General features: G+C 39.8%; 2 protein-coding genes across 2 annotated transcripts; one reads left to right on the top strand and one right to left on the bottom strand.

The window, feature by feature from the left end:
• The first annotated feature begins 3,681 nt into the window (after positions 1–3,681).
• hey1 (hes-related family bHLH transcription factor with YRPW motif 1) lies at positions 3,682–6,821 on the top strand. Its single transcript, XM_084739343.1, has 5 exons — positions 3,682–3,910; positions 4,036–4,111; positions 4,222–4,305; positions 4,415–4,496; positions 5,574–6,821. The coding sequence occupies exons 1-5, from the start codon at positions 3,825–3,827 to the stop codon at positions 6,242–6,244; spliced, it is 999 nt and encodes a 332-aa protein (XP_084595469.1). The 5' UTR covers positions 3,682–3,824; the 3' UTR covers positions 6,245–6,821.
• A 3,386-nt stretch (positions 6,822–10,207) lies between these two features.
• On the bottom strand, positions 10,208–25,472 carry stmn2b (stathmin 2b). The gene is made up of 5 exons (XM_084739022.1): positions 25,305–25,472; positions 15,058–15,153; positions 14,692–14,864; positions 13,876–14,067; positions 10,208–12,016 (listed from the first exon to the last, which is right to left on the bottom strand). Exons 1-5 carry the CDS (start codon positions 25,321–25,323, stop codon positions 11,957–11,959), a joined length of 540 nt encoding a protein of 179 aa, XP_084595148.1. The 5' UTR covers positions 25,324–25,472; the 3' UTR covers positions 10,208–11,956.
• Positions 25,473–26,502: the final 1,030 nt, after the last annotated feature.

Below are 26,502 nucleotides of genomic sequence, written 5' to 3'. Positions count from 1 at the left end.
TCACACAGTAACAGTACATTCCCTCACAGAATGAATGGTGGTGTATCTAATTCATATTGCATTATTGTTTTGTGTCTGATGAATCATGAGTTTGTGTTTTCTCGTTGCCTTTCAGTTTTGTTGGAGGGCATATTTCACAGGAGGCATTTTATATATATATATATATATATATATATATATATATATATTTTTTTTTTTTAAAAAGCAACCTTCAGTGACATTTTGAACCATATTTTTTCTTCAAAATGTACAGCAGGTCCTGTCTGCAAGATTTATGGGGATTTACTGGCAGACTCTGTATATAAGTATATGTAATATAATAAGTATGTTGTCATTGGTGTATAATCACCTGAAAATAAGAATTGCAGTGTTTTTGTTAGCTTAGAATGAGTTGCTTATATCTACAGAGGACGCGGGTCGTCTTCCACAGAGTCCGCCATGTTGCACCCCTGTGTTTCTACACTGACTCCAGAAAGGGCCTTACAAGTTTTTTTTGTGAGTTTTGGGGACACCGTACAGTATCCCATGCGGTTGGAAGGGAAGAGTGAAGTGAGTTGGTTGTAATCTGCAAACTCCCTCACACTAGTCCTTTAACTGCTTTTAATGTGGATTGTAAACAATGTTGTTGTTGTTTTTATTTTCATTTTTGGCCTTGTTAAGTGCTTTTAAAATGGTCTAATTTGACTAATTCATATGTAAACAGAGATAAAACACTTAATTTCAAAGGACATTTAATATATTATCATTACTATGTGACGTAATAGTATTATTTTTTAATTAAGGTGAAGTTTTAATGAAAATAACAGGTTTGAGCAACAAAGTAAATAAACGGCATCACTTTTCTTGTAAAATATGCTTCTATTTTTTCTTACTCTCATGTCTGTATGGTAAGTATTAAAGGTATAGCTAATAGGTGGTTAGCAGCTTAGCATTAAGCAGTGGTTCACAAAAGGAGTTCCAATGAGGCAAGACAGGTGAGTGATGACCTGACAAACACAGATCATTATTGCAAAACACAAAGCAAAAAAGAGGTTATGAATGATTTTTTTTTTTACTGTATTAGTACTTTGTAAAGGCACATTCTTTACGCTATATAAAAAAATTCAAAGTGAACCTTTTTTTTTGCCATTTGCACAGTTGATGGATGGGAATTATTATTATATGTTAAGCTAGCTAACCAGCAGCTAGCTGTAGCTTGATACTTACTAGCATGAAACTACTGCTGAAAGCAAATATGAAACTGTAAAATAAAGCAGAAACCTGAAAATAGCCCACAAACAGGGATGTTAACAGGAAAATTAAACTTCAAACCAAAGAGATTCAGTTAGAAGCTACAAAACTACTGAGAGCTGAACACACTATTAGCCTATTTTAGCAGGTTTAGCCTTATTTAAAAAAACAAACAAGCAATGCATGTTATGCAAAATGGTATCAGTGTACAGATATGACAGTGGAATTGATTCTCAAGAAGAAAGCCAATTAGCGTATTTGGAAAAATTTCAAACTAGTTACCTTAGCTTCATATTAAGTATTTGTGTAATTCTTGTCATCATTTTGCCTTAAAAAAAGTGCATTTCCCCAAATGTCAAGCTATTCCTTTAAAAACACACCTGCTTTACAGCAAGCTTATAAAATGGTTAATATGATGCTGCATAACCACAAAGTACTTGATGATGATGATGATGATGTTAATAATAATAATAATAACAATAATAATAATAATAATGAAACAGAACTACAAGGTGCTTAGCATTTACAAGTTGATGTAAAGAGACTTGAGTTATGTAATAGCCTGTCTTATATAATATTATCCTTGTCTATTTAATGACAGTGTGTTTTTTAAATAGTGCAGTCTCTGCAGGAGACCCTCCAGTAAAGAGGTCCAGCTCCACATGAAGAAACTCGAGCCCTCCATGTATACAAACACACACCAGCCGCTCTGTCACATTATTTGTGGAGTGTGTGCGAGCATTATAGGAGCCACCAGTCAGTCTTGTGGTGGTGATGATGTGGAAACTGGGCTTTGATTGCATTACTCTCTTTTGTTGTTGAGTGAGTCCTTGAAGTCCCCACAGCGTCTTTACGGAGCATGAGGTCGCTGTGTGTCTCTGTGGGGTAAGATTAGACTTGGTGGCTTCCTCTGCTGCCTGTCTCTCCTCCCGGGCTGAGTTAGTATTGGATTACAGGTTCACACGCTCGCTCGCAGACCGCCCGTCGCCCCGACCAATTGCTCCATTCATTCCAGCGCCGGAGACGGCCGCCGGCCTCTGATTGGTTATCAGCGCCGAGCAGGGAACTTTCCCACGGCCAGCGCGTGCTGACAGCCGGCCAGCCACTCCTCATCACCACCGGGACACACACAGGGGGGAAGGAGGGGGAGGAGGAGGGGGAGGCTGGGGGCAGTCACGGACCGAAAGTCCATTGGACCGCTGTCAAAGTCTCTGCAAAGATCCTCTATGTTTTGAAGATGAATCACTCCAATGTGACATGTGACACAAAAACCTATTGAGCTTCACTTTTCAATAACAGAGCAACAGGCACAAGGAAGGAGATTATATAAAACTAATGAAAACAGAAGTAAACTTTGAAGATTTATTTTGCATTTTAAGAATGTTGCAAATGTCAAACTGTTGAGAATAAAGTCAAACCTTTACTATAAGTGTCAGGCGTAAGAAAAAAAAAATGAAGTGTGTGTTGGTGAATGTATTTGCAGGGAGTCTGCCCTCTGCCTGAATTTTCTTATTTTATCATTACTTAGCTGTGTTCAGGACATTTCTGGGCATCGGTGTCAGTGCTATCTGACAATCTGGGAATGAGACTCAACAGTCAACTATCTTTGTAATGTGTTTATAAACAGGAACTGACAAAGGCATTGTTGCAATAGACTATATCTGTAATTTGGAAATAGTGACAAGACTGCAAAGATGTCTGTGTGAAACAGCTGCCCACTGAAAGCCATTAGCTTGACGTTAAAAGGACAGTTTCAGTTTAGGAGAGTGCTCATGAAACAGTTCTCGGTGACTTAACTCACAGACGTACCAGACCTTTTTAAAGTATCAAAACTTTTAAAATGTAAAGACTTACAGTTTATTTCTGACCTTGGAAGCAGCAATTGGCAAAACAGTCTCAAACAAACTCCATTGAGAAACTTTTGTATGAAACTTATGATCATATTCCTTCTTGGCAGAGTTGTACGACTGATGTTTGCAATGTCAAAAACTAACTTCAATCTCAGACTGAAGCCACCGTTGGTAAAAGTCCCCCCCAAAAAATTCAAACACCTAAAATTCCACAGCAAGGGTACAAAATGGCCAGTATAGGATTTTTTTTAGATATATTCATTAGACCTAATAACTTATCTGCAGATTTATAGACATTTTAGTTACAAACTTTCAACTAGATTTAGCTCTGGATGGCTTATTATTTTTGCTATGTTTGCTGTAAATTAAATTCAAAAGTTTTCACAATAAACCAGAGGCTAAATCTCACTGACAGCTACACCCTCACAACTTCCAGTAACACCCACAGAGTGAGATGTCTTGACTTTTTCCCCTCCTCTCTGACTTGTCAAAGCGCACTAGGATGCGCTTGGGCCAACTGTGCTGTCACTCAAACCCACCTCTGCTCTGTGATTGGTCTGTCTGGCCCGAGGCCCCGCCCCTGTTGGCCGGCACCACAGTTGAAATGACACCGTGGGAAAGCTGAGCGCTTCAAACGGAGGCGCTCCGGGCGAACCTGGACAGACGCACGTCAGACACCAGACACAACACACTGCACGCCGAACACTGACGGACTATTGTGGACGAAAAAAAAAAAAATCAAATATGAAAAGGAATCACGATTTTAGCTCCTCGGACAGCGAGCTGGACGAGACTATTGAGGTGGAGAAGGAGAGCGCGGATGAAAATGGGTAAGTTATTTTCTCCTTTTCCATTTATAAATCTTTTAGATTCGCCTAAATGGACAAAACTCCTGTAACATATATCTAAAATTAAAAAGGATATTGATTAAGCCTCTGTGTCTCATGTCTTTAAGGAACATGAGCTCCCCTCTCGGCTCCATGTCTCCCACCACATCCACTCAGGTGCAGGCGAGGAAAAGGCGTCGAGGAGTAAGTTCATTTATATTTCTAGAAGATTTTGCGCAGTTGGAGACCATGTGCATGATTTTGCCATACGCAAATATTATCAATATTATAAAATGCGTTGCGTCTCTCATCAGATCATTGAGAAACGGCGCCGTGACAGAATCAACAACAGCCTGAGTGAGCTCCGCAGGCTGGTTCCCAGCGCCTTCGAGAAACAGGTAAGCAACAGGCAACACAACTTTCATTTCCAGAAATATGAAATCAATTCATTCACTTATGCTCCTTTTTTGGATTATTTATATCTGATTTGCTCGTTTCTGCCTGCAGGGCTCAGCCAAACTGGAGAAAGCAGAGATTTTGCAGATGACTGTTGACCATCTGAAGATGCTTCATGCTGCTGGAGGCAAAGGTATGTCTGAGACGCATTGATTTTTACAGGAAAACACCTTTCAACTGTCGATGAATCATTTGCTTAAGAGGGGAGGAAAATAAGACACTTTGCCCCCTTTTGTCCCTGCTTGAATCTCATTCTTAAAAAAAAAAAAAAAGAATAAATAAACATGTATAGGGTTTCTGCAGGTCCTTAAAAGTCTTAAAAAGTCAACCTTTTAATACCACAAATAACAAAATACTAACTTTTTATAGTATCGAAAGCACCAAAGCTGGAAAAAAAAAGATCTAAATTCCTATCAGTTCAGTTTAGTCTTGATTTTCCTGCCTTTTCTGACATGCAGCGAAACCAGACCTTGTCCATGGATTTTTTCTGTATCAGCACTGTGTGCAGCTTTTTAATTACATTTAAAAAACAGAATAAAACTATCCTATTTTGTGTGCTTAGGACTTTTATCTTGTTGTTGTGGTATGCAAAAAGGTTTTGAGTGTTGTTTTTTCTAAAAATTCTGGAATCATGACAACCCTATTTTAGGCCTTAAAATGTCAAATAATAATAATAATAATAATAATAATAATAATAATAATAATTTAATTGTTAAATACAGTTTCAACAGGTCTTAATTATGAAGTTAACATTACTTTTATAAAAGTGCATTAAATTCAGTCTTACTTTTAAATGTGTTTTCAGGAAAAAAAAAAACTGTATTGATCATGCTGTAACAACTACAAAACGAAACCAACATTGACCCAATTACAACTAATGCAGACTGTGCTTGTACTTTTTGCCTGTACGGATGTGAAATAGGTCTTAAAAAGCTTGAAATTTTACTTGTGGAAACTTGCAGAAACCCTGTTCTCATTCTTGGAAAAAAGAATAAGTAAACATACATTAATGAAGTTAATGTCTGGATTATAGACTCAAACTGGTCTGGCAGGTTTGCTGATTATATCCATCTTGTTGTAACTGATTATTTATTGTTTCACCGTCTCAAAGCCAGAGGCATATTGAATAGAGCTCCTGTCAGTTCTGGACAGACTTGTTTTATGGTGTGATTGTTTTAACTAATCTTCTGTCTTCTTCTTCTCCCCTCAGGTTATTTTGACGCTCATGCCCTGGCAATGGACTACCGTGGTTTGGGTTTCAGGGAGTGTCTGGCTGAGACGGTCCGCTACCTGAGCATCATCGAGGGCTTGGACAGCACAGACCCTCTGCGTCTCCGCCTGGTCTCCCACCTCAACAACTACGCCAGTCAGAGAGAGGCTCACTCCGGCCTGAGTCACCTGGCGTGGGGCTCTGCCTTCGGATCCCCTCCTGCCCACCTCACCCACCCCCTCCTCCTCCAGCACCAGCAGCACCAACCTTTGGCACCTTTACCCCGCAGCGCCACCAGCAGCCCACAGACCCCTCTGTCGTCTGCATCCACTTCATCCACCTCTTCCTCCTCCTCTTCTTCTTCATCATCCTCATCGGTCGTGGAGACTCACCTTCCTGGCAGGCGCAGCGGCAGCGTAACCCCCCATTCTGATCAAGGCCCTCTGCGGGTCCCCCCCACCACCGCTGCTCCTACCACCGTCCACCCCGCCTTGGTCTCGTCGTCAGCGTCCAAGCTCTCCCCTCCTCTCCTCTCCTCCCTCTCAGCGTTCCCCTTCCCCTTCAGCGCCTTCCCCCTCATCTCCCCCACCACCACCATCAGCCCACCAGCCCCAACATCCAATGTGGGCAAACCCTACAGACCCTGGGGGATGGAGATAGGAGCGTTCTGACTGAAGTGAAAATAGACTCACTACCAGCTGAGCTGGACATTCATGGACAAGACTTTTTATTTTCCCAGAAAATAAGACTTTTTACTTTCCCAACTAAAAAAGTACTATTTTTTCTATGATGTTGACTGAGGACACGCCTATAGCTATAGGATGTTTATTTTCTTGCTGATGTATTGTGTTTTGTATAGAAGAGAAAAACAGTGAGGAGGGAGACCACGACTAAAAAGCAACACGAGTGATTTATTGTGATTGATCTCCACCCCTTTAGAAGTTTCACCCACTGTTGTCAGCCTATCAGGAATGGCTTTTCCAGATGGTCAAGCAGTCGCCGCCCGTCAAGTTCCTGGGCGAAACTGCCCCCCCTTTGTTTGTCCCCTGTGAGCAGTGTTGGTGCCCTGGTTACATTCAGAGAGGAGGGGGAGTGAGAGGAGGCCCTGAGGTGGTGGAGAGTCACCCCCTTTTTACAGCATTTTATGGGGTGGAATAACCGAAACCAGGTGTTTGTTTGACTAAATACTGGGAACAGAAGTTAGCTACCAGCTTGGTTGAAATAAACTTAACCATGATTTACCCACAAGCCTCTGATGTTCATATGGTGCGCCATTGTTTAAGCTCGCCTTCCTCAAGTTATGCTTCCTCTCTAGTAAATCTTGACCTTAACAATCGAGGCTTCACATCTGTTTTACCAGTTTGTACCAGCTCTTCCACATTTGTTTTTTCTTGTCTCATGTAACTGATGCTTGGGTAAAAGGAGAAGTCTGTAATATATTTACTGTAATAAATCATAAAATTACCATGATATGTCATCAGAAATCAAGGAAACAAAGTTGAAATACTCACTTCAACACTATAACTGCAGTATCCCCCTTTGAAAATTATATTCCGTGCCAGAACAACTGTTTTGTTTGCACGTTTCACATTAATTACAGATCAAATTAATGCTGAATATTAACTGAAGTAAGTGACTGTTTATGAGTGGTAAGAAATCATTAAAAGTAGAGGAGCAGATGATTATAACAGTTAAATCAAGCAATATATTAATGGTGTCTTGCAGGCAGTAAGACAGGCAGTCAGAGCTGTGGGCTGTTGTTTTCAGGATAACAGGATTAACTTTAATTTGACACACAATTGACAGCTTTAAACAGCTGATCGGCTTACAGTGTAGGACTTGCCAACGCTTGTTATTGTTAATTTATGATGTTGTGTGTGTCCTGCAGAGCTCCTGCAGCCTGCAGAGCTTCCCTGAGTCAGGGCAGGATGGATGTATATTGAACAGGGATTTAACCTATTTAATATACAGTCTGTCTCCAACTCACTGTTTGGACTGCTGTACTAATTTTTGCACACATAATCGCTACTCATTGCTGCTTAGAAGCTAATATAAGGAACTTTCACATTTCATTGATTTTTGAGGCCCCAGTGGACAAAAGCGGTACAATTTCCACCACAATACCACGAAATATAACTTTGAAAATAAAACTATCCAAATAAAAAATTCCTCCTGCTTCTTTTTAACAGGCTAACATGCTATTCACTGCAGCTTTGCCTGTGAAAATGTAAACACAGGCTCGTAATATCTAATTTCAAGGAGAAGCCGACCCAGTGGCAGGTATGAAGAATAACTATACAGACTGATGGTCTCATTTGTTTACATTGGTCATATAGAGGCATCCGTTATATTTAGACAGTTTCATAACCAGTTAAAACTTACTTGTAGGAACTTAAATTTGTATCTGTGACAGCAGTTGTAATAAAACAGGGCAACACATTTCAGTTATTTCTCATTTAGAAAGACTAACTCCTGTTTTACACCTGAGATTTCAGTGTCTCCTGGTGAACCTCACTGTAACTTTGTATATTTTATGGTTGTACAAAGCACAAAAAGCCAGGAAAAATCAGATTTCTCCGCTTTTCAGAGTTGTTGCTGGTGGTAATGACAACTTCCCTGTAATAAAAGAGGTCAGATAAATCACCTGTGGCTTTATCGGCGTCTTTTTATGTGTGTTGTGTGTGCATTTGCATATCTGTTTGTTCAAGAGTGTTTGAGATTGTGCACGTGGGTGTGAATGTGTGTTTACTCATTGATGCCTGTAGTTTGTGTGTGTGTGTGTGTGTGTTTGTGTGTGTGGACACGCAGTACGTGGCAACGCCTGGTATCAGATGAGGCTGCTTGTTTCTCTCAGCAGCCCTCTGTGTGTGCACAGGAAACCATTAACAAGGAGGGGATATCCTGGACAATAGCAGCCCGGCTGGCCCCATGTGCTGCGTGGGAACTAGAGGAGGAGGAAAGAAGGAGGGAGGGAAGGTTGGAAGAGGATGAAGAAGGAGAGGAAGGAGGGATGGAGTTGGGTGTAGAAACAGAACAGGGGGATCAAAGGAGAGAAAGCAGGAGAGAAGGAGTGAAAAAGTGTGAGAAAGGAAGTGTGCAGAGAACAGAAAATTGTCCCTTTGCCATCGTTTCAGCTCACACCAGCTGCACCTTCTGTTCTCAGTGCTACACGCCATCCCCTCTTCTGCTGATCCAAAAGTTTATTTACACGCCAAAATACCCCTGTTTCTCTAAAATGTCCACTCTGTCTTTCCCCCTTTGATGTCTCTCGTCACTCTCCTTAACCTTTTTCCTTTATTACCAAGAATGATGCAAGGCCAGGTGGTGATGTAAGCCTCGCTGCAGCCAAAACCACAAGGTCAATGAGATTTTTAGTGGAGACAACTTGTCTTTTGGCTCCACCATCTGGTCATTCATGGTACTTCACCAACTGAGACCAAAGAACAGGAACACCAGTGAAGGGTCAAATACAGATGTGGTGGAAGCAGCAAATAGTTTAATTAATAGTATCAGTATCAGTAGCATTATTTGCCTGTTGCTTTTTTGCTCTGAGATGTCTGTCTTAAAAAGGGTCAATAGAAATTACAAATTGTGATCATTTTCCATAGCTTTTTTGTTTTTGTTTTTGTTTTTGTTTTATATAGGCTTTTACAGACCAAATGAATAAATGATTTTTGGTTATTAAAAAAATAGACCAGTAAATCTACAATGAAAACAATCATTAGCTGTATCCCTGTGGTTACTAGCAAGCTACTCCTAAGGGTACTTTGAAGTACTGCAGGGGGTGTGTGATAATTTTTTAATTTTCATTTAAAAAAATATTAGTTATGAATAACAACTAAAATAATGATATTATAATAAGTTTTTAAAAAATGGAAATGTGAGTTCATTCAAACCATTTTATACACTTTATATTAAATATCTCTATATTTAACAGAATCGTTCATTGCTGAAAAACATAGAAAAAGTTTGAGAAACACTGGATTTAAGTCGACATTCCCTGTTAAAACAGACAGTTAGGGAGGGACCTTCTGCAGTAGCTAATAGCATCCAGGCCCAAACCCATCATATGGTCCATGCAGCTAACGTTATCTAGCTGGTGAAGCAGTCCACGATAAAATGCCTTGCTCATAATCTGCTGTCACAGATAACATTTTCCCCAAAGTGAATGGATTCTAGTTAGTGGGCACAAAACCACAGTATTTTGAGGAATCACAACAAGGTTTGACATGGTGATGACCCAAAAACACACCTACATAACATACTGTTGTTAGCTGGCTAACTAACGAATCTGCCTTAGGTCTGTACCAGTAAAGTTTGAAGACTGATTGACATGTGTGCTGTGATATGATTGGTTGAAATTGGTTGGTTCGAGATTATTGTAAACACATTGTATTCTGTCTTACAAGAAGAAAACATTTTGAGATTTTCCATGATTTTGATATAAAAATTCAAATTGAATTAGATTTTTTAAAATTAGATTCTTTGCATGTGATCTAAAAGGGTTAAAAGACATTTTTCCATTTCATCTCAACCTTAAATATCAAGATGGTAATGAAACCAAGCGGCACTACCGGATTTCTACACTGGAAATGACCGCAGTATTACATGAAAGAAGTCACTCTTAAAACCAGTTTCATTCACTGAACCCCAAATCTTTATTAACCACTGCTTGCTCACAAAGATATATGTGGAGAGGGGGAAACACACAAATGGACAGAGGAGAGAGAGATAAGAGAGATAGAGGCAGGTAGGATAGTCACTGTCTGTGATGTACTCGTGACAGCTGTTACACACTGTAATGCTGTTGGTTTACACTTCACCGGGTCAAAATCACATGGCACAAACATTCGCTTTATCTACCCGCCCTTTCTGAAACACACACACACACACACTCACACACATCTATGGGCCTATATCGTGTGTGCGTGACCGACAGGGTTCAACCTCAGGCTTCAACACCCCTGGTTACAAACTATTTGGATACGTTAATACACTCATATACACCTTTACAGATGGCAATACTGTGTTCATGGATCATTGTTGCAGCGATACCTGTTATGGCTTCAATATCTTTCTCGTGCCGACCTTTCAGTGGCATTGACAGTGTGTTTGAGTGAAGTGCAATGATTCCAGTAGGCGCTGATGATGTCGAGCACTACTCTAGCCTCAATGAAACGGAGGAAAAGTGAGTTTTATTTGTATTTTCTCCCGTGTAAGATTCACAGTCTGATCTTCAGATGCACTTTAACCTCAGTTGTGTTGTATATTACAGTGATTGGTGATCGGAAGCTTGTTACTGAGGAATATAAGAGGCCCGCCATTGGTCAGGGATGTTATGTGAGCTTTTCCGGTGCCAGATGGACAGAATTTAGCGAGCTCCTACTGAGCAGCTCTGTGCTATGATTGGCTAAACGCCTGCCCATGTGGAGAGCATGTGAGTGAGTGCTTCTTCTACGGTATGTATGTATATGTGGTAGAGATGGAGAGGTTGCAGACGGAGGGAAGGAGGATGGGGATGGGCTCATTAAATGCTATAGTGTTCTCCTGTGGTACCGTCTACCCCACAGGAGTAGATGTGCAACGATGGCTCGCAGTCCCCACAGAAAAGCAGCAAACTGCCCCCTTTCCCTCTGCCAACTTTCCTGCACATGTCCCTCGCTAATTGGAACATTGGCATGAAGTGGATGGAAAATCACTCCGACCAAACAGAGATCCAATTTTCTTTCCAGATCTGCAGGGTCAAATGAGTAAGTGCCCACTAGGAGGGGACAAGGAGGGAACGGAGCCAGGATGCGGAACCTTGTGAGGACACAGCCAGTCGCAGCACAACATCAGCTAGCTGGCAAACTCACAACAAACACCTACGCCCGAGATGATTCTCAGGCTGAAATAAACAAACATGGAAATGAACAAATTATTACATCCATATATATGCAAGGAGAGGAAACTTATATAGAAAAATGGCACACTGCAATCAATACTTTTGCTGCTTGTATCGTACTGTATATAACAAAAAAAGAAGTATTTACAAAAACCAATACCCACTGTCGCTTTGTCAATTTGATTTTTTTTTCTTTTCTTCTCATTTTGAAACGGAGCAAAAACATTCTTTTTTGGGAAGAGTGGGTGGGAGACATTAATTTTTATTTTTTAAATTATTTTTGCTTTTTTTTGTCCACCCCCAACCCCATTTGAACCTCCCACTGTCTCGGGGTGGCGTCTCAGGCTGTGGTAGTTTCATAGTAGTATGGGGGAGTTATGGCGGAGGGGTGGAGAGGTGGGGACATGTGGGATAAGGTGGGGAGCGGGGTGTTCCTCGGGGTCGGGGGTGGTGGTACGGGGGGGTTTGGGGGGTGGGACGTAGAACCTGCTGGGGCTTCTCACGCTGCCACTTCTTCTCTCAACTCCTTGTTCCTGCGCACCTCCTGAGCATGCCTCTCCTGGAGAAAACACAAACACAGTGAGGAGGCCATGTTTTTCTTTGCTGCCAGGCCTTTTGCTGACATTTGTTTCTTGCACACTCCGCAATTTCTCCTCTTTGGCCTTTGCAGTAATGACTGACTTCATTTCCTTTTTCTGCCTCCTGTCCTCCTCCATCCCACTCATATAATTTCTTATCTCCCACCCTTCACACACAAAACTGCATCTGTATCTTTGTCAAACCCCTCCAGGCTTCCTATTTTTTTTTTTTACGTTCTCCTGTCCCTCATTTCCCTCTCATCATATCTGCCCCCATCTGCAGTTGCACCAGCACTGCCTTAGTTCAGACGAGCATAGCTACAATTAAAGTGTTTACACAACAGTAGGTTAAAACTGGTTGCACCACACTGAAAAAGAGATTCTTCATCTCAGTGAGATCTAGAGGTTAGAAAATAGCTTTTTCTTGTAACTGAGTGTTTGCACTCTGTAACTGCCCAGAGTAACTGTTAGCAAACAGCACCAACTGACAAAGATAATGAGGTGACGTGTTCAGAGTGAAGAGTAAAAGAGGTAGCTAATAGAGTGCTGCGGTCCTAAAACCCAGAAATTAGTTAGCATATTGGCACCTCTGTGCCCTGTTTTCCATTATTTGGCTGAAATAAGGTCTGTGGTTAACACAAGCTTAAGAGATATTCATGTGTTGTCCTGCAATATTAAACACATCAGTTAATATTCCACTCATGAATTTTGAAGAAGCAATGGTGGTGACGTTTAGTCACGTGACCGTAGTGTAGTTCATTTATAGCCTGTTTTTTTTTTTTTTTGCTTCTGGTGACTGCATTTATGTTTCAAAAATCATAAAAGCAATGTTCATTTTAAGATTATCTTGCTGAATAAAATATGTAAATATCATAGCCTTTAGTTTGCCACAGAGTTATTTTTGGCACTAATACAAAATCCAGTGGAATGATCCCATTGAGTTTTTGTGAAGGGAACCAGAGTGATGCTAACGTCTGTGCTGGCCTGTAAAAATATGTCATCCCTGCAGCACTATATGGAGAATGGCTGACATGACACTTAATTAAAATGCTGTTTAATATTGATTTTAACTTGTGAAACTTCAAATTTTATTGCACCAATTTAATATTATATACCTCAAATTAACAAATGACTAGCGATTTAGCATCAGTCACATCAGTGTAATCAGATATTCCCCACTCCTAAACTAAATGAACACTACTAACTCTGAAACACATCCATGCATATAAAGCAGTAGGTCAGTAAGATAAAATAGTGGTTATGTTGCATCTTGTGATGCTATTTTTCACGCAATCGGTTTGCACATCACCAAAGTCTTTGGCTAAGAAATATACTGTGGTGCAACCAAGTAGTAAATCGCTAGTCTGAAACTAGCAACTAGCAACTTAATGATGGATTTACTAAAAGTTAATACTGTAACTAAATCTAGGAATGAATTGTAAAATTTAGGACACTGAGGTTGTGTACTCGTATTTGTCTGTAGATTTGGGTGTTTTACAAAGAGTTAATGTTCAACAATTAAAAGGTAGGCATTTTTTAGTTTCAATGCGTGCCTATAAATAAATAAATAAATAAATAAATATAAGTTTTAGTACCAGAATTTTGATTGTGGTGATGGCTTGTAAACAGCATTTAGAAGTTACTGTTTGTATTAATGAAAATATCTGTACAGAAAATATAACTGGATCATTAATGGAATAAGCAGAATGCTAAAAATCCAAATAATTAGAATAATTGTGAGACTTTTTCTTTAGTGTCTGGCCAAAATTTCTTGGGGAGAGAGGACTTAGAGTGATGACTTCAATATATCTAACACCATGGTTACCCTCCTGCTCCTCACCTTCTCCTGCAGGCGCTCCATCATGGCAGCCAGGAAAGCCAGCCGGTTCTCCTCATTTTGCTCCATCTTCAGCTGGAGCTTCTCCTCGGCCATGCGGCTGAAGTTGCTGTTCTCCTCCATGGCCTTCAGCAGCACATCGCGCTCGTGCTCCCGCTTCTCAGCCAGGGCCCGAAGTACCTGCGCCTCCTGGGACTGGAGGACGAAGAGCGATGGGAAGCAAAAAACAATGAGTCATAGAGCAAGGGTCGATTGCGAGGCAGTGATTCACCGAATACCACCCATTGATTTTTCCTAAAATTTGAGCGTGAGTCAGAGCCGGTGCAACTAATCAGAGTCACACATTAATGCTGAGCATAAAAATGTCTGAACCTAAGAGAGTTTTTCTCCTTTCCACCTTCATCAGCTGTATGTTCGACAGATTTTTCCAACACCAGATGTCCAATACTGTAGGTCAAACTATGTTATTGATTGTGTGATTGATTTGTTAGTGGATTGCTGGATGTGTCAGCTGCTTGACTGACTGTATTGACGTTCAAATCAATGAGATACGGGAATTAGCCAAAGCCAAATTAGATTTTTCATGGCAGTTTTGCAGCTGCAGTCAGTGTTTTGCACAATTGACCAAACAACCAGAAATCAAATTAGATGACAAGGGAAGTCAACTCATATTTACTGGTAAGAAGCTGAATTTCACCTTTTGTTTTGGGTCAGAAATTATTTAATTTAATTAGTTTTGTGGCTCTTGTCTCGGCACACATTAAAGAAAAGTGATATGTGGCACCTGAGTGCAATAAAAATGATTGGAAACATCCTTACTCTCCTCCGGTCCTCAGCTGCCTCCAGTTTCTTCTGGATGTCCTCCAGGGACAGGTCCCTCTTTGGGGGGTTGGTGATGCAGTGGGTAACATCAGACACGGGGGAGGACGGCTTCAGGATGACCTCGAAAGCCTGACCTGAGGCTCGCTTGTTAATGGGCTTGATGTCCAGGTCTGCATGTGTGTGCATTAATGAAAAAGAAATAAAGTTATAACAAACATATCAAAATGACTCTAACTGTGATTAACATGTAAGCCTGGCATGTATATATATGTGTGTGTGTGTATTTCTGTATGAATATATATGGGAAAATGTATATACATACAAATGTGAATGTATTTAATGTTTAGACTGATTTCCACATACCCTCAAAGTCGCCCATGATGTTTTTGCGGGTCTCGGGATACAGACAGGAGCAGATGAGCGAGAGAACTGAGATCTCCTTCATCTTCTCTTTGTAAGCTGTGGAGGTAAACATGACAGCTGTGTGTAAACTCCCTGCACTGCAAAAACACACCCATGCACATATCCAAAATCATTAACCTACTAACACACAAAAACATGAAACATCTTTGCCCCACTTCTTCTCCGCAGGAGGTCCTTGATGTAAATATCCAGATTTTTGGGGAAAATAATTATTCATCAGCTCCTCCAAAAAAGAAAACCTCATCAAAGGACGTCTTGTGGAGCTGAAGCGCTCTGGGTTTTGTAGGCATTTTGTGGCCTTTGTTTTTTCACTGAGCCGCGAGGGGAGCAGGATGGATGTGTTCTTACTTGGCCTAATTTCCCCAACAGCCAAGACGCTGCCGTGCCCACAGGATTCTCCACACATCATTAGGTATGCATTTCATTTTAGTCTATTATTTATTAACGTAGCCAGACCGACGCCCTATTGCCTCTCAGATCTTTTATTTTATGCTGCATTTTGTTATTTGTCTAATACTGTTTGTGATGTTTTTATCTATATATGCTTTCTATTAATTTACTATTTATTTTGTCTGTAGTTTTACTTGATTCTCGTGTTTTTATTTGCTCTTCTCTCTGTGTTATTTTTTAGTCTCTTTGTAAAGCACTTTTGTCAATGTTATTTTTAAATGTGCTCTATAAATAAACTTAGCTTGATTCTTCTCTGGCAGACACACAAAATGAGATTAGTTTTTGATTTTCAGGTAATTTGGAAGAAATCAGGATTCTTTTACAAACCCACAATTGATTCCCACTCTAGCATCTTTCAATTGAAAATTATTGCCACTAAAAAACAATTTAATATATTTAACATTTAACAACATCATCATTATGCAGGTTTGTAACGAGGTGAAGAGTATCAGATGTGTGTGTTTTTTATTTTCCATCACAAGACCACTCGACATTCACTTTACATTTGCACCTGCAAACATTCTATTGTGGGTTCTGGATATAAAATATAATAAATACAATTATTTTGTTAGGGTCAAATATTTATATTTAAGGCTAAATCAAGAACCAATCTGAAGTGTCCTTAAAAACACACTGAAAAAAAGAGAATGGTTGGGCTAACTTAAAAAAAATTAACTCAATGGGTGACACACAAATGATGAATTCAGCTTTTTCAAATCAACTGACCCTTCCTAAGTCCCACCCCTTTTTGCTCTGTGCTCCAATAACAGTTGAGTAAGCTTGTTACTTAAGTCAGCAACTTGTAATAGGCTTGTCTACATTGAAAAGAAAACCATATTCTGAAGATGGTTAAAAGATGTTGCTGGGGAACTTGTTAAAGAGACATGAAGTTAGCTAACCTTAGCAAAATACTGGCTAACTAGCTAGTTATCTACATCAAATAATGGCTTGGGAAAAGATGGGAAAAAGTTTGTTCTTGGGAAGAGTGGGACTATCTTATATAAAACTCTAAAGAGCCTGCTCTATCTGTCATATGTATATTTCACTTTATAATTGTATTGGTAATGGCACTGGGAATTATACTTTAACGTCTTCACATTGTTGTAAGTGCTACATGAATTATTTGCCTGTATTAATTAAATAAACTTAAAAAAAAACAGGATTTACAATAGATATCTGGATAATCTTTGGATTATTTCTTATCGTTTTTGTCTGTGGATTATGGATAGAGGCTAATATGCAAGGCTTTAGCTTATCAGCATAACCCAGCAATATGACTGTCCACCCCTTGTCCATTTATGGTCCAAAAAGTTAATAACACTGACGCAAAGCTGGCATTAAATCACAATGATTGTATCTGGCAACCTGTGCCCAGCTCAATAGAGAGGGACAAAGTGCTCCAAGGGGCAAATGGTGAAAAAACAGAAAAGCAAAGAACAACCAACCTTGTCTAACCTTGATTTCCTTTTTACTCCTGTGTTTTTGGCACATACTACTTTGTAATGTGAGCCCAGAGTTCAGCAGCAGCAGTCCCAGCAGGGAGAACGGCAAAAATATCTGCAACACACTGCAGGTTGTGAAATATTCTGCTTTTAGCACATGGCTGCTGTGTTCTGTCAAGGTACACTGCCTCACGGTGCAGATTTGCATGCCGACTGTCATATTACGGCATAATCCATCACCCAGAGCACAAGGCCTGCAGGGTTGAAGTGTGCCACATTGATTCATGATTTGCAGCGAGGCTTCAGTAGCAAAGCCAGAAATGAGATTTACTGTGAAAGAGCTTCTCCATGGTGGGGTACGGTGTACAGTATGATTAATCCAAATCCTCCTCTTTGCTCATATTCCCTGCCTACTCTCTCTTCTTCTTCTTCTTCTTCTCTCTGTGTCTCGCTTTCTGCCCCGCAGACTGGCAGACGCCACAGTAATGTGATCAACTCTCAGATGTAGCTCTCACTACTCTCTGATGGCCTTGTTAACCCCTTCCCTGAGGAGGAAGTAGTGTGAGAGGGTGGGGTGCGGCAGGGGGTGCAAAAAATACAAAGAAATTCTGGATGAAAGGAGAGAGGGGTTGAGAAGGAATGAGATAAAGATGGAGTTTGGTAGAGACTAAGGATGCATCGGAATACAAATACATTAATCAGAAAAGCACAAATAATGTGATGGAAACAGATATTCTTCTATCCAAATACATTTGTTATTATTTCGGAAAATTATTATTTTTAAGCAAGTATAATATATATAATAATAATAATAATAATTGTCTGTGTGTCTATCTGTAAAGAGTTTCTATTTCCAATGCAAATTATAATCTTTGAGTTTATGAAACTTTAAAAAAAAATCTTATTGCTCAATGTCCCCCAGTTGGGTTTCAGGTCATAAAACTTGGTTGGTTAAAACTTAGAACAAAAAAGAAAGAGATTAAAAATGCAGTAAGGCGATTTGGAAATATATTTCATAAATAATTATATTCTAATATTGACTCAAGTCAAGTGTTTTAATATGCAACAATGAATATCAGGTTAGAAAATAAAACATCTGCCTCATTTAACACGACTTCGGTCTTTTATCCGAATACAGATACAGACAAAGATCATTTTGTTGGTTGAACACGTACAAATAATTATGTTGGTTGAACAGATGCAGATACAGGTCATTTTATTAGCTGAACAAATACAGATGCAATGTGCAGCTCTAGAGAAACAGATAGAGCTGCAATGAATAATCAATTAATCGATTATTCAGTTGAAAAAAAAATTTGTGTCAAATATTTCAGCAAATGTCAAAAAATATCAAAGAATGCACTGGTTACAGCTGCTTAAATGTGAGGATTTGCTGCTATTCTTTGTCATTTATGATTGTCAGTGATGAGTCTTTGGGTTTTGGGCTGTTGGTTGGACAAAGGAAGCAATCTGAAGAAGTCACTTTAGGGTTAGGGAAATTTTTTCATGTATTTTTGATGTAATTTTTTTTTTAATTTTTGAAATGAAACAATTATTTAATTAAACAATTAATCGTGAAAACAATCGATAGTTTAATCAATAACAAAAATAACTGTACATTTCAGCCGTAGAAATAGAAATTCGTGAGATTTCTCTCAGATGAAAGGAAATAACTGATGGAGGAAGATGGAGAAATGTTGGGGTGTGGCTTTACAATCATGGTAACACCTCTCTGATATAAACAGTCAGACAGGAGGATTAAAAAAAACAGCAGAGGGGGCGTCTCCCAGTGCTCCCCGTGGGACTTGCAGCTGCCATCAACTGCCCCCAGGACGGGCTAATGGAAGCAGCCACCTCAGGTGGATAGCACTTTAATTCGTAATTAGCGGACTGCACCATTTCTGCTGACAAGAGAGGGGGAACATTTGGAGGGGTTGTCACTTGCTCATTAAGTGCTGCGTATACGTCAAGACCCCAGCAGCCATTTTCTCCCACACACGAGCTCACTTGACAGCTGAAGACTTGAACAGTTAACACTTCAGCGGAGCAGGTAATTTGGGCTAAGTGCTCATGGAGCGGATCAGCACAGATTATTGTTTAGTGGTTGCTGCCAAGTTCTGGGTGGGGCCTTTTCTGCTTTCAATAATCCTTTCAAACTGAACATTTAGATTGAGATTTGTGGCTTAGTTGCCGCAACTAAACAATTAGTCACATTATTGTCCTGATTAATCAGTTAATTGTGGGTCTATAAAACATATATTTCCTGGAGCCCAAGGGAATGTCATCAGATGTCTTTATTTTTCCAAGTAACAGTCCAATTATATTTAATTTAAAATGACATGACATACAGAGAAGCAGCACTTATTCACATTTGAGAAGCTTGAATCATCTCATGTTTGGCATTTTTACCCACAAAATGACTAATTCTTGTAGCTCATTCTTGTTCTACTTTATGCTCTTCTATTATATTCAACTTTTTAAGTTATTTTATTTTTGCATATTTTTTTCACCTACTTATTTAATTCCGCTTTTTTTTCCTTTTCCTTTCTTTTCTGTTATTTCAAATTTCTCAATCAAATGCATCGCTATTACTGTTAATGTTATTATTAATGTTCTTCCTTTATTGTGAGTATTATTTGCTGCGGTTATGGTGTTGGATTGGTAAGGAGGGATATCCAGTAGCTTTTCTAATGTTATTTGATACCTTGGTTTCCTTTTGATCTGAAAAAATTAGTCCATTAGTTGGAGGTTTTCTGGTTTCTTTAGTACTCTGTGAAAGTAAGCTGAATATCTTTGAGGCATTTGAGGATATCAACCTGAGATACTGATCATCATTTTTAACAATTCTCTGACATTTTATGGAGCAAACTAATCATTTAATTGAGAAAATGATCAACAGATGAATCGCTAATGAAAATAATTGTCATTTGCAGCCCTAGTTTCCTTTTTTGTGAGAAGTAGCTACTGTAAGGGATCACAAATCAATGAATAGAGACTATAAAAACACGAACATTTAGTTTTAATTTTTACAGCTGCAATAAACAATTAATAGGTTAATATGATTGTTTTCCTGATTAATTGGTTAATCACTGGATCTATAAAACATAAAAAACTGTGAGAAAGCCCAAACCCCATATCATGCCACGTTTTGTCCAATCGCAAATCCAATACACAAAAATATTCAATTTACAGCATAGACAAGCAGTGAATTCTCATATTTGTGGAGCTGGAACCATCAAATGTCTGACATTTTTACTTGAAGAAATGACCATTCATTGCAACTCTGTTCCAGTTCGTCAGATTTTATTTGAGGGAGGACATCTTGGATTTTACTATGCCTGTATCAGAGTAAGTTTCGTGTCTTTGTTATCTTGCCAGATAAGCGCTCACTGTAAATTGAAACAGCTCTCTAACACAGAGCCATGGGGATTTTTCTTTTATATCCCTAATCAAAAATATATGAGATTCTCTGTTGTGCAAAAATATGAAATTGCTGCTGTATTTCTCCTGAGAGGAAAAGATCTGTTCCTTCTGTAGTAATAAGCTCATCCCCGGCGGATCAGACACATAAAAATGACAAATGATCCAGAATGACACTCCACAGCAGGGAAGTGTCCAAACACCAGCATCTGTTCAAAGATACTGGCTGCGTTTCAACCTCACTGCTGGGTCAGGTTCTTCTGTCAATCTGAGATGAGACAAAATAATTCCAGACAGACACGACGACATCACTTTAATGTTCCCACTCCTCTCCACTCCAGCAGGCTGGTTTCAACCAGTCAGCTCTGCATCCTCCTCCTGTCCCGACCACAGACTCACAGCCTGCACTTCCTTTTTCAATCCATCAGCCAAAGAGCACAGATCATCAATATCTACTGTACCTCCTCCCCCGCAAGCATCCCTCTTCTTCACCAGCACCCTCCGCATCCCCCAAGCCACCGTCGTTTCATCTGTTGCTGATGTATTCTCCCTCTCAATCCCAGTTTTTTCATATCTGCCTCCATTTTTCTCCTACACTCCCTGCATCTCCTCCTGGGAGATTCAATTCTGCACGAACCACCACCACACCTCAGTTTGGTACTTTTCTTCCTTTATTTCTATCAACCACACTCTTCATCCTCCTTTTTTTTCCTCTTAAAGGCCCAAATCCCCACTATAAGAATTTAGAAAGAGAATGGCAAACAATTAGCAAAAGATTTTGTGTTTTTTTGCTCAAAATATATGAAACACAATGTTTAAATGGCTATGAGCAAACTACCATCAGAATGTGACCCTGCATATATGAGTTTTCTGCCCTCCTGGCTCCTATAACCCAGCAGCAGAATGGGTTTGGCATCATACAGGCCCTTTACAGCATGGCAAAATTATGAAGGTATTACTACGGCAAAATTGGCTATCAAAGGAAACCTTGTGGTACCCAGATGACCGTGGGCAGGTCCAGTCATTTGCTGGAGGAGGGATGGGCTGCTGGCAAGTTTTTCCTAAACTCCACCCTGTATCCGTCCAAGGAGATTGATGTAGGGCTGTGACTAAAGATCATTTTCAATTAATCAATACATTTTTTCACTTACAAATTTGAGAAATATCTGTCTCAAAGCCCAGGGTGATGTCTTCATATATCTTGTTTTGTCTGACAATCATTTCAAAACCCAAAGATATTCTTTTTAGTATAACATAAAACCAAGAAAAGCAACAAATCCTCATAACTGATAAGTTTTTAAAAGACATTTTTGTCATTTTTGCTTGGAAAACGACATAAATGGTTGTCCGATGATCAAAATAGTGGCCTACTTTTGACCACACCCTGTGTCCATTCAAGGAGATCAGTGCAGGGCAGCAACTCAAGCTCATTTTCAATTAAGTGATAAAGTTTTTGGTCTCGAAAATGCCAGATAATTGTAAATATACCCATGTCATTTTCCTAAATCCTGTGGTGATGTCTTGTTATGCTTATTTAAAAGCCCAAAGCTGTAAGTGAACAATCATGAGAGGGTGTGTCAAGAAAATTTGTGTCATTTTTAATTTAAAAACGACTTAAATGATAGCCCTATAATCAAAATAGTAACCAGCTATCAACCACACCCTGTGTCCGTCCAAGGAGATCGATGTAGGACTGCAACTAAAGATCATTTTCAATGAATAAACAAATCTTTTGGTTTATAAAATGGCAGATAATCATGCAAATACTCATATCAGTGATGACTTCAAATGTCTTGTTGTGTCTGACAATCATTTAAAAGCCCTATAGATGCCCAGGTTATTATCACAAAAAAACAAGAAAATGAGCAAATCCTCATCATGCAGAAGCTGTCACAAGAGAATTTGGGGGCAATTTGCTTGAAAAATTACTTGAATAATTGACCGATCATAATAGTGGCCTGCTATCAACCGCACCCCGGGCCCATCTATGGAGATCAGCGGTGAGGCCTTTAAATCTCTTGCTTTGTCTGATAATCACTCCAAAACCCACAGATGTTCAGTTTAATGTCACATAAAACCTAGAAAATCAGCCAACCCTCACAACTGAGTAGCTACAACAAGAGAATTTTTGGCATTTATGCTTGAAAAATGACTAAAATGATTGACCTATTATTAAAATAGTGGACTGATTAATTGTTTCAGCTCCGGATCAGTTTATTAAACATGCAGAATGATACTGCGCCACTGCCAAATACCTAAAAAAAAAAATGGAGTGTGAAATGTCCAGAATCTGCTACACAACATGAGAATATCAGAGAAAATCAAATTTGTCAAATTACCACACAAAAATGTCTGACCCATCTCACCCAGATGCTGATTATCACCAATGACAAACAGATCATGAGCATATGGCCGCACCATCACAACTGCTGGATTGATGTCACCTCCTCCTTTAAAGAGCAACAGTCATCTGAACCAGTAATGGGAGTGTGCCGCATTGATCGATGGGACCCAGTGATAAATCAGGATGAATTATGGGTCCGGGAGACTCAGGAGCTTTATGCACACACGGGGCCATTACAACAATGGCGATGCAGATGATAACATGAGAAATATATACAGCTGAATTTTGTACATGACTAGCTTGAAAATTGATGGTTCGATGGCCTGAGAAGCTTCAGGAATTGATTTTTAGGGAAGCAGCTGAATGGCCACACCTAATTGGATATGACAAGTGTGCTATGATAAGGATCAGGAAAAGAAGTGCTTGGAGGCCTTAATGCACACAGGAGTGGCCCTGAGCACGAGTTTGTCAGTGGGACAGTTGATAGATCTGTAACATAGAGGCTTTAGGGTGTCTATATCTTTAGCTTTCCTCTAAAGAATGAAAAAACAACAAATGCACATACGTACAGGGGTATTAATCCTGCCTTTTTAGTTAGGTCTACACAATATTGTAAAAAAAAAAAAAAAAAGTAATTGCCATATGCTTCACAATTAGTAGGAATGATCATTTTTGCATTACAATTTACATTTTCAGAAAACAAAAAACCTAATAAAATCATGACGATATGACGCTCTATCATCTAGTTCTAGAACAAGATTTGTAGGCCAAGGTATCTCTGCAGTACTACAGAACGTCATAATGCTGTTTTGTCGCACATTTTACCTCTATCAAAAAAAATTCCAGCTTGAATATTGCGGTTTTGATAATATTTTGAATAACTGTGCAGCCCTGCTTTTAGTCCTTAAATGCATTCCTAAAATATTGAGCAACCCGCCATGAACTCAATGCCCTGCTGGGCGCTGACTGGCATGCTTTCTCGCCGAGTGTCTGCTCCCTGCCCATCCCATTCTGCCTGTCCACAGCTCAAATCATGGAGGAGAGGAGAGGAGGCGGTAGAGGAGGAGGAAGAGGAGGAGGTGGAGGAGGAGGAGGAGGAGGAGGAGGAGAGGGGAATAAATATAGAGCTAACAGTCAAGGTTTAGATGTCCCCCAGTGCAGACACCAGGACCCTCAGTGCTGTCTGTCTGTCTGCATGCCCCTTCATCCATCAAGGGCCTAGTCAACCAGAAAACAAACACTACCTCCTAGACTGGCCACACACACTGCACTTTAAATGCCCTTAAGATAAACACACTTCATAATGTTGGCCTAAGACAGCTCATAGGTTTAAGTATTCTAACCCACCAATAAATACAGCATATAAGGCCTTGATGTGGAAATCAAAAGCCTACTAACTGCTAAAACATGCAATCTCACTGTTAATTCTCCATAAATTTCTACCATTTCACTTTAAATACCCTTAAAACAAACTTTCATTAATGTTAGATATGGCTGTAGGAAAGTGATATGTTTCAACATTCAAATCCAAAAAATAAATGAAGCCTTCATGTGGAAAAATCAAAGGTTGACACAAAACAGTGCCCACCAACTGCTCGAACACGCAATCTCGTTTTATTTCTCCATATATTTCTACCATTGTGGCCTAATAATAATAATACAGTTATGGAACATAATAGGCCACATTCACAGTCTATAACCTCTCTAATAGGATTGGAGTCTGATCTTCCTGAGACGACATTCATTTTCATCGCCAGTCGTAAATTCTTCCCTCGACTGCAAAGCAATTCTGGAAAAGGATGCTCTTCTTTTTTCCTCCTCCCCTCCCCATCTCTCTCATTCATGCCTTTAGCGGTCACCCACAAAATTGGTTCAGCAGCAGCTTTACACACTAACAGCTACATAAGATGGCCCAGTTTTTATAAGGAGATTGGTCATGGTGAAGATATTCCTTCACACCCTGCGTGGAGAGAGCAGAGCAGAGCAGAGCAGAGCAGAGCGGCTGGCTGCCTCTTTGCTTTGAAGGGAGCGGAGGAGATGTTGGGTGGGGTCGCTGGCGCTGCATTATGCTGCACGGCTCTGAGTCAGGCAGTGAGGGGCAGGTGCGGCAGGCAGGCATCGACCAAATGCTGCTGTGTGAGCAGGAAAAAATAAATGTTTTTTGCGCCTATATTGATTCAATCTTTTCAATTTTCTTGCTTTAAACTGAATTTAAAAAAATATGCGTCACTGATATGAAACTGAATTCCCAATTGGTTCATATTGATCAGCACTAATGTGGAATTCGGATCATCCAAACGCCACAAAAATGACTGAGATAAAGACTGAAGAAGAGGAAAATTCGATTAATGACGCCTCAGTTATGCAACTTAATAATTTTAAGGACTTGCAGAGGAGTTTGGCCGCTCCCTCTCATCCACCCTCAGCATCCTTTTGTGCCATGGGTGTCGCCACAGCCTCCCAGCATCCTCAAACCTGCGAAAGCACTGTTATCTTAGAAAAAATAAAGAGATTATGAGTGTAAAACTCACCGATTGCGGTCTTAGCCATGTCTGTATGCGGTGGTGTCGGAGCGGGTTGGCCGGAGGATGTGCGTCGGTTGCTGGATGCTGTTATCTCGGGGTGAAGGGACTGCTGGTAAGGCACTGAGTCAGCAGAGACGGGGGCTGCCGGTGCGCCTGGTGGTCTGTACTGAGCTCTGTTAAGTCCGCGCGAAATAACTAGGATACATGCGGAAGTGAGCAGGCACACTCTTCAGAATAAAAGACATATAAACATGTCCCATTATGAAGACAAGGACTGACACAGTTTTAATATAGCCCTAGATAAGATCATTATACCTTAATTTGATAACAACAACAATGATTTTAAAATTAATCGAAGTTTATCCGCAATTATTTTGATAATTAATTAGTCTGAGGGTGTAATAATCACTTTATTTGATCTGAAGTAGGCCGGACCAGTAAAGCCATTGTGGCATGCAACCTGTCAATTAAAAAACACCTCCATTTTTTTTTTTTAATGATTAATTTAATTTTCCAGACATTTCCACTCATGTGTAGCAGTGCTGGCATTGCCAAACAACACCTACTAAAGTGGAAGCTAATGAGGCACATGGTAAAATTATCTGTTGCCTTACAAAGCATTTACAAAACAAAAGTTTTGGCAGTGCCTATAGGGTTTCACCAGTATTGTTTTAAGACATGTCTGATAGAGATTATTTTGAATTTAAGATGCTGATTGACAATATTTGCACAATGTTCAATATATTTAAAAATGACAATAATAACTATTCATTGTTTTGTTTTGGGTTTTTTTTCCCCAGAGAACTGTATTTTGGTCTGGAATTACTGATAGCGTTGCATTTATTTTATTTTTTTTACACTTTGTAAAGTCATCCAGTGGGCTGGATTGGGCTCTTTGGCAGGTTGGTTCGGGCCATTTGACACCACTTTTTTTTATGTTTTTTTATCTTGCACTAAACTAAATATCTTTGGGTTTTGTCGTAAATGATAACTGTTGCAGAATTTAAGGTTGTAGACAACTTTTAATAACTCTAACATTGTACCTGTCTGACATGTGGCTGAACCAAGAGGCCTCAGTGCACATCAGATTAGATATGTTTTATGTTTTGTGTCAGGAGTTGCCAGCTTGTTTGGTGCTAAAATGGACCTGAAGTGAGTCTCCAGATTTGTGATGACAATTAGCAGAGAGACAACTCGACAGTGG

This window comes from Lutjanus erythropterus, chromosome 16 (assembly GCF_056507025.1).
Source record: "Lutjanus erythropterus isolate fLutEry1 chromosome 16, fLutEry1.hap2, whole genome shotgun sequence".
In the NCBI taxonomy this organism is placed as follows: domain Eukaryota; kingdom Metazoa; phylum Chordata; class Actinopteri; order Lutjaniformes; family Lutjanidae; genus Lutjanus; species Lutjanus erythropterus.
Note: the sequence above shows the minus strand (reverse complement) of the source record. Positions and strands in the feature narration are given on the sequence as shown.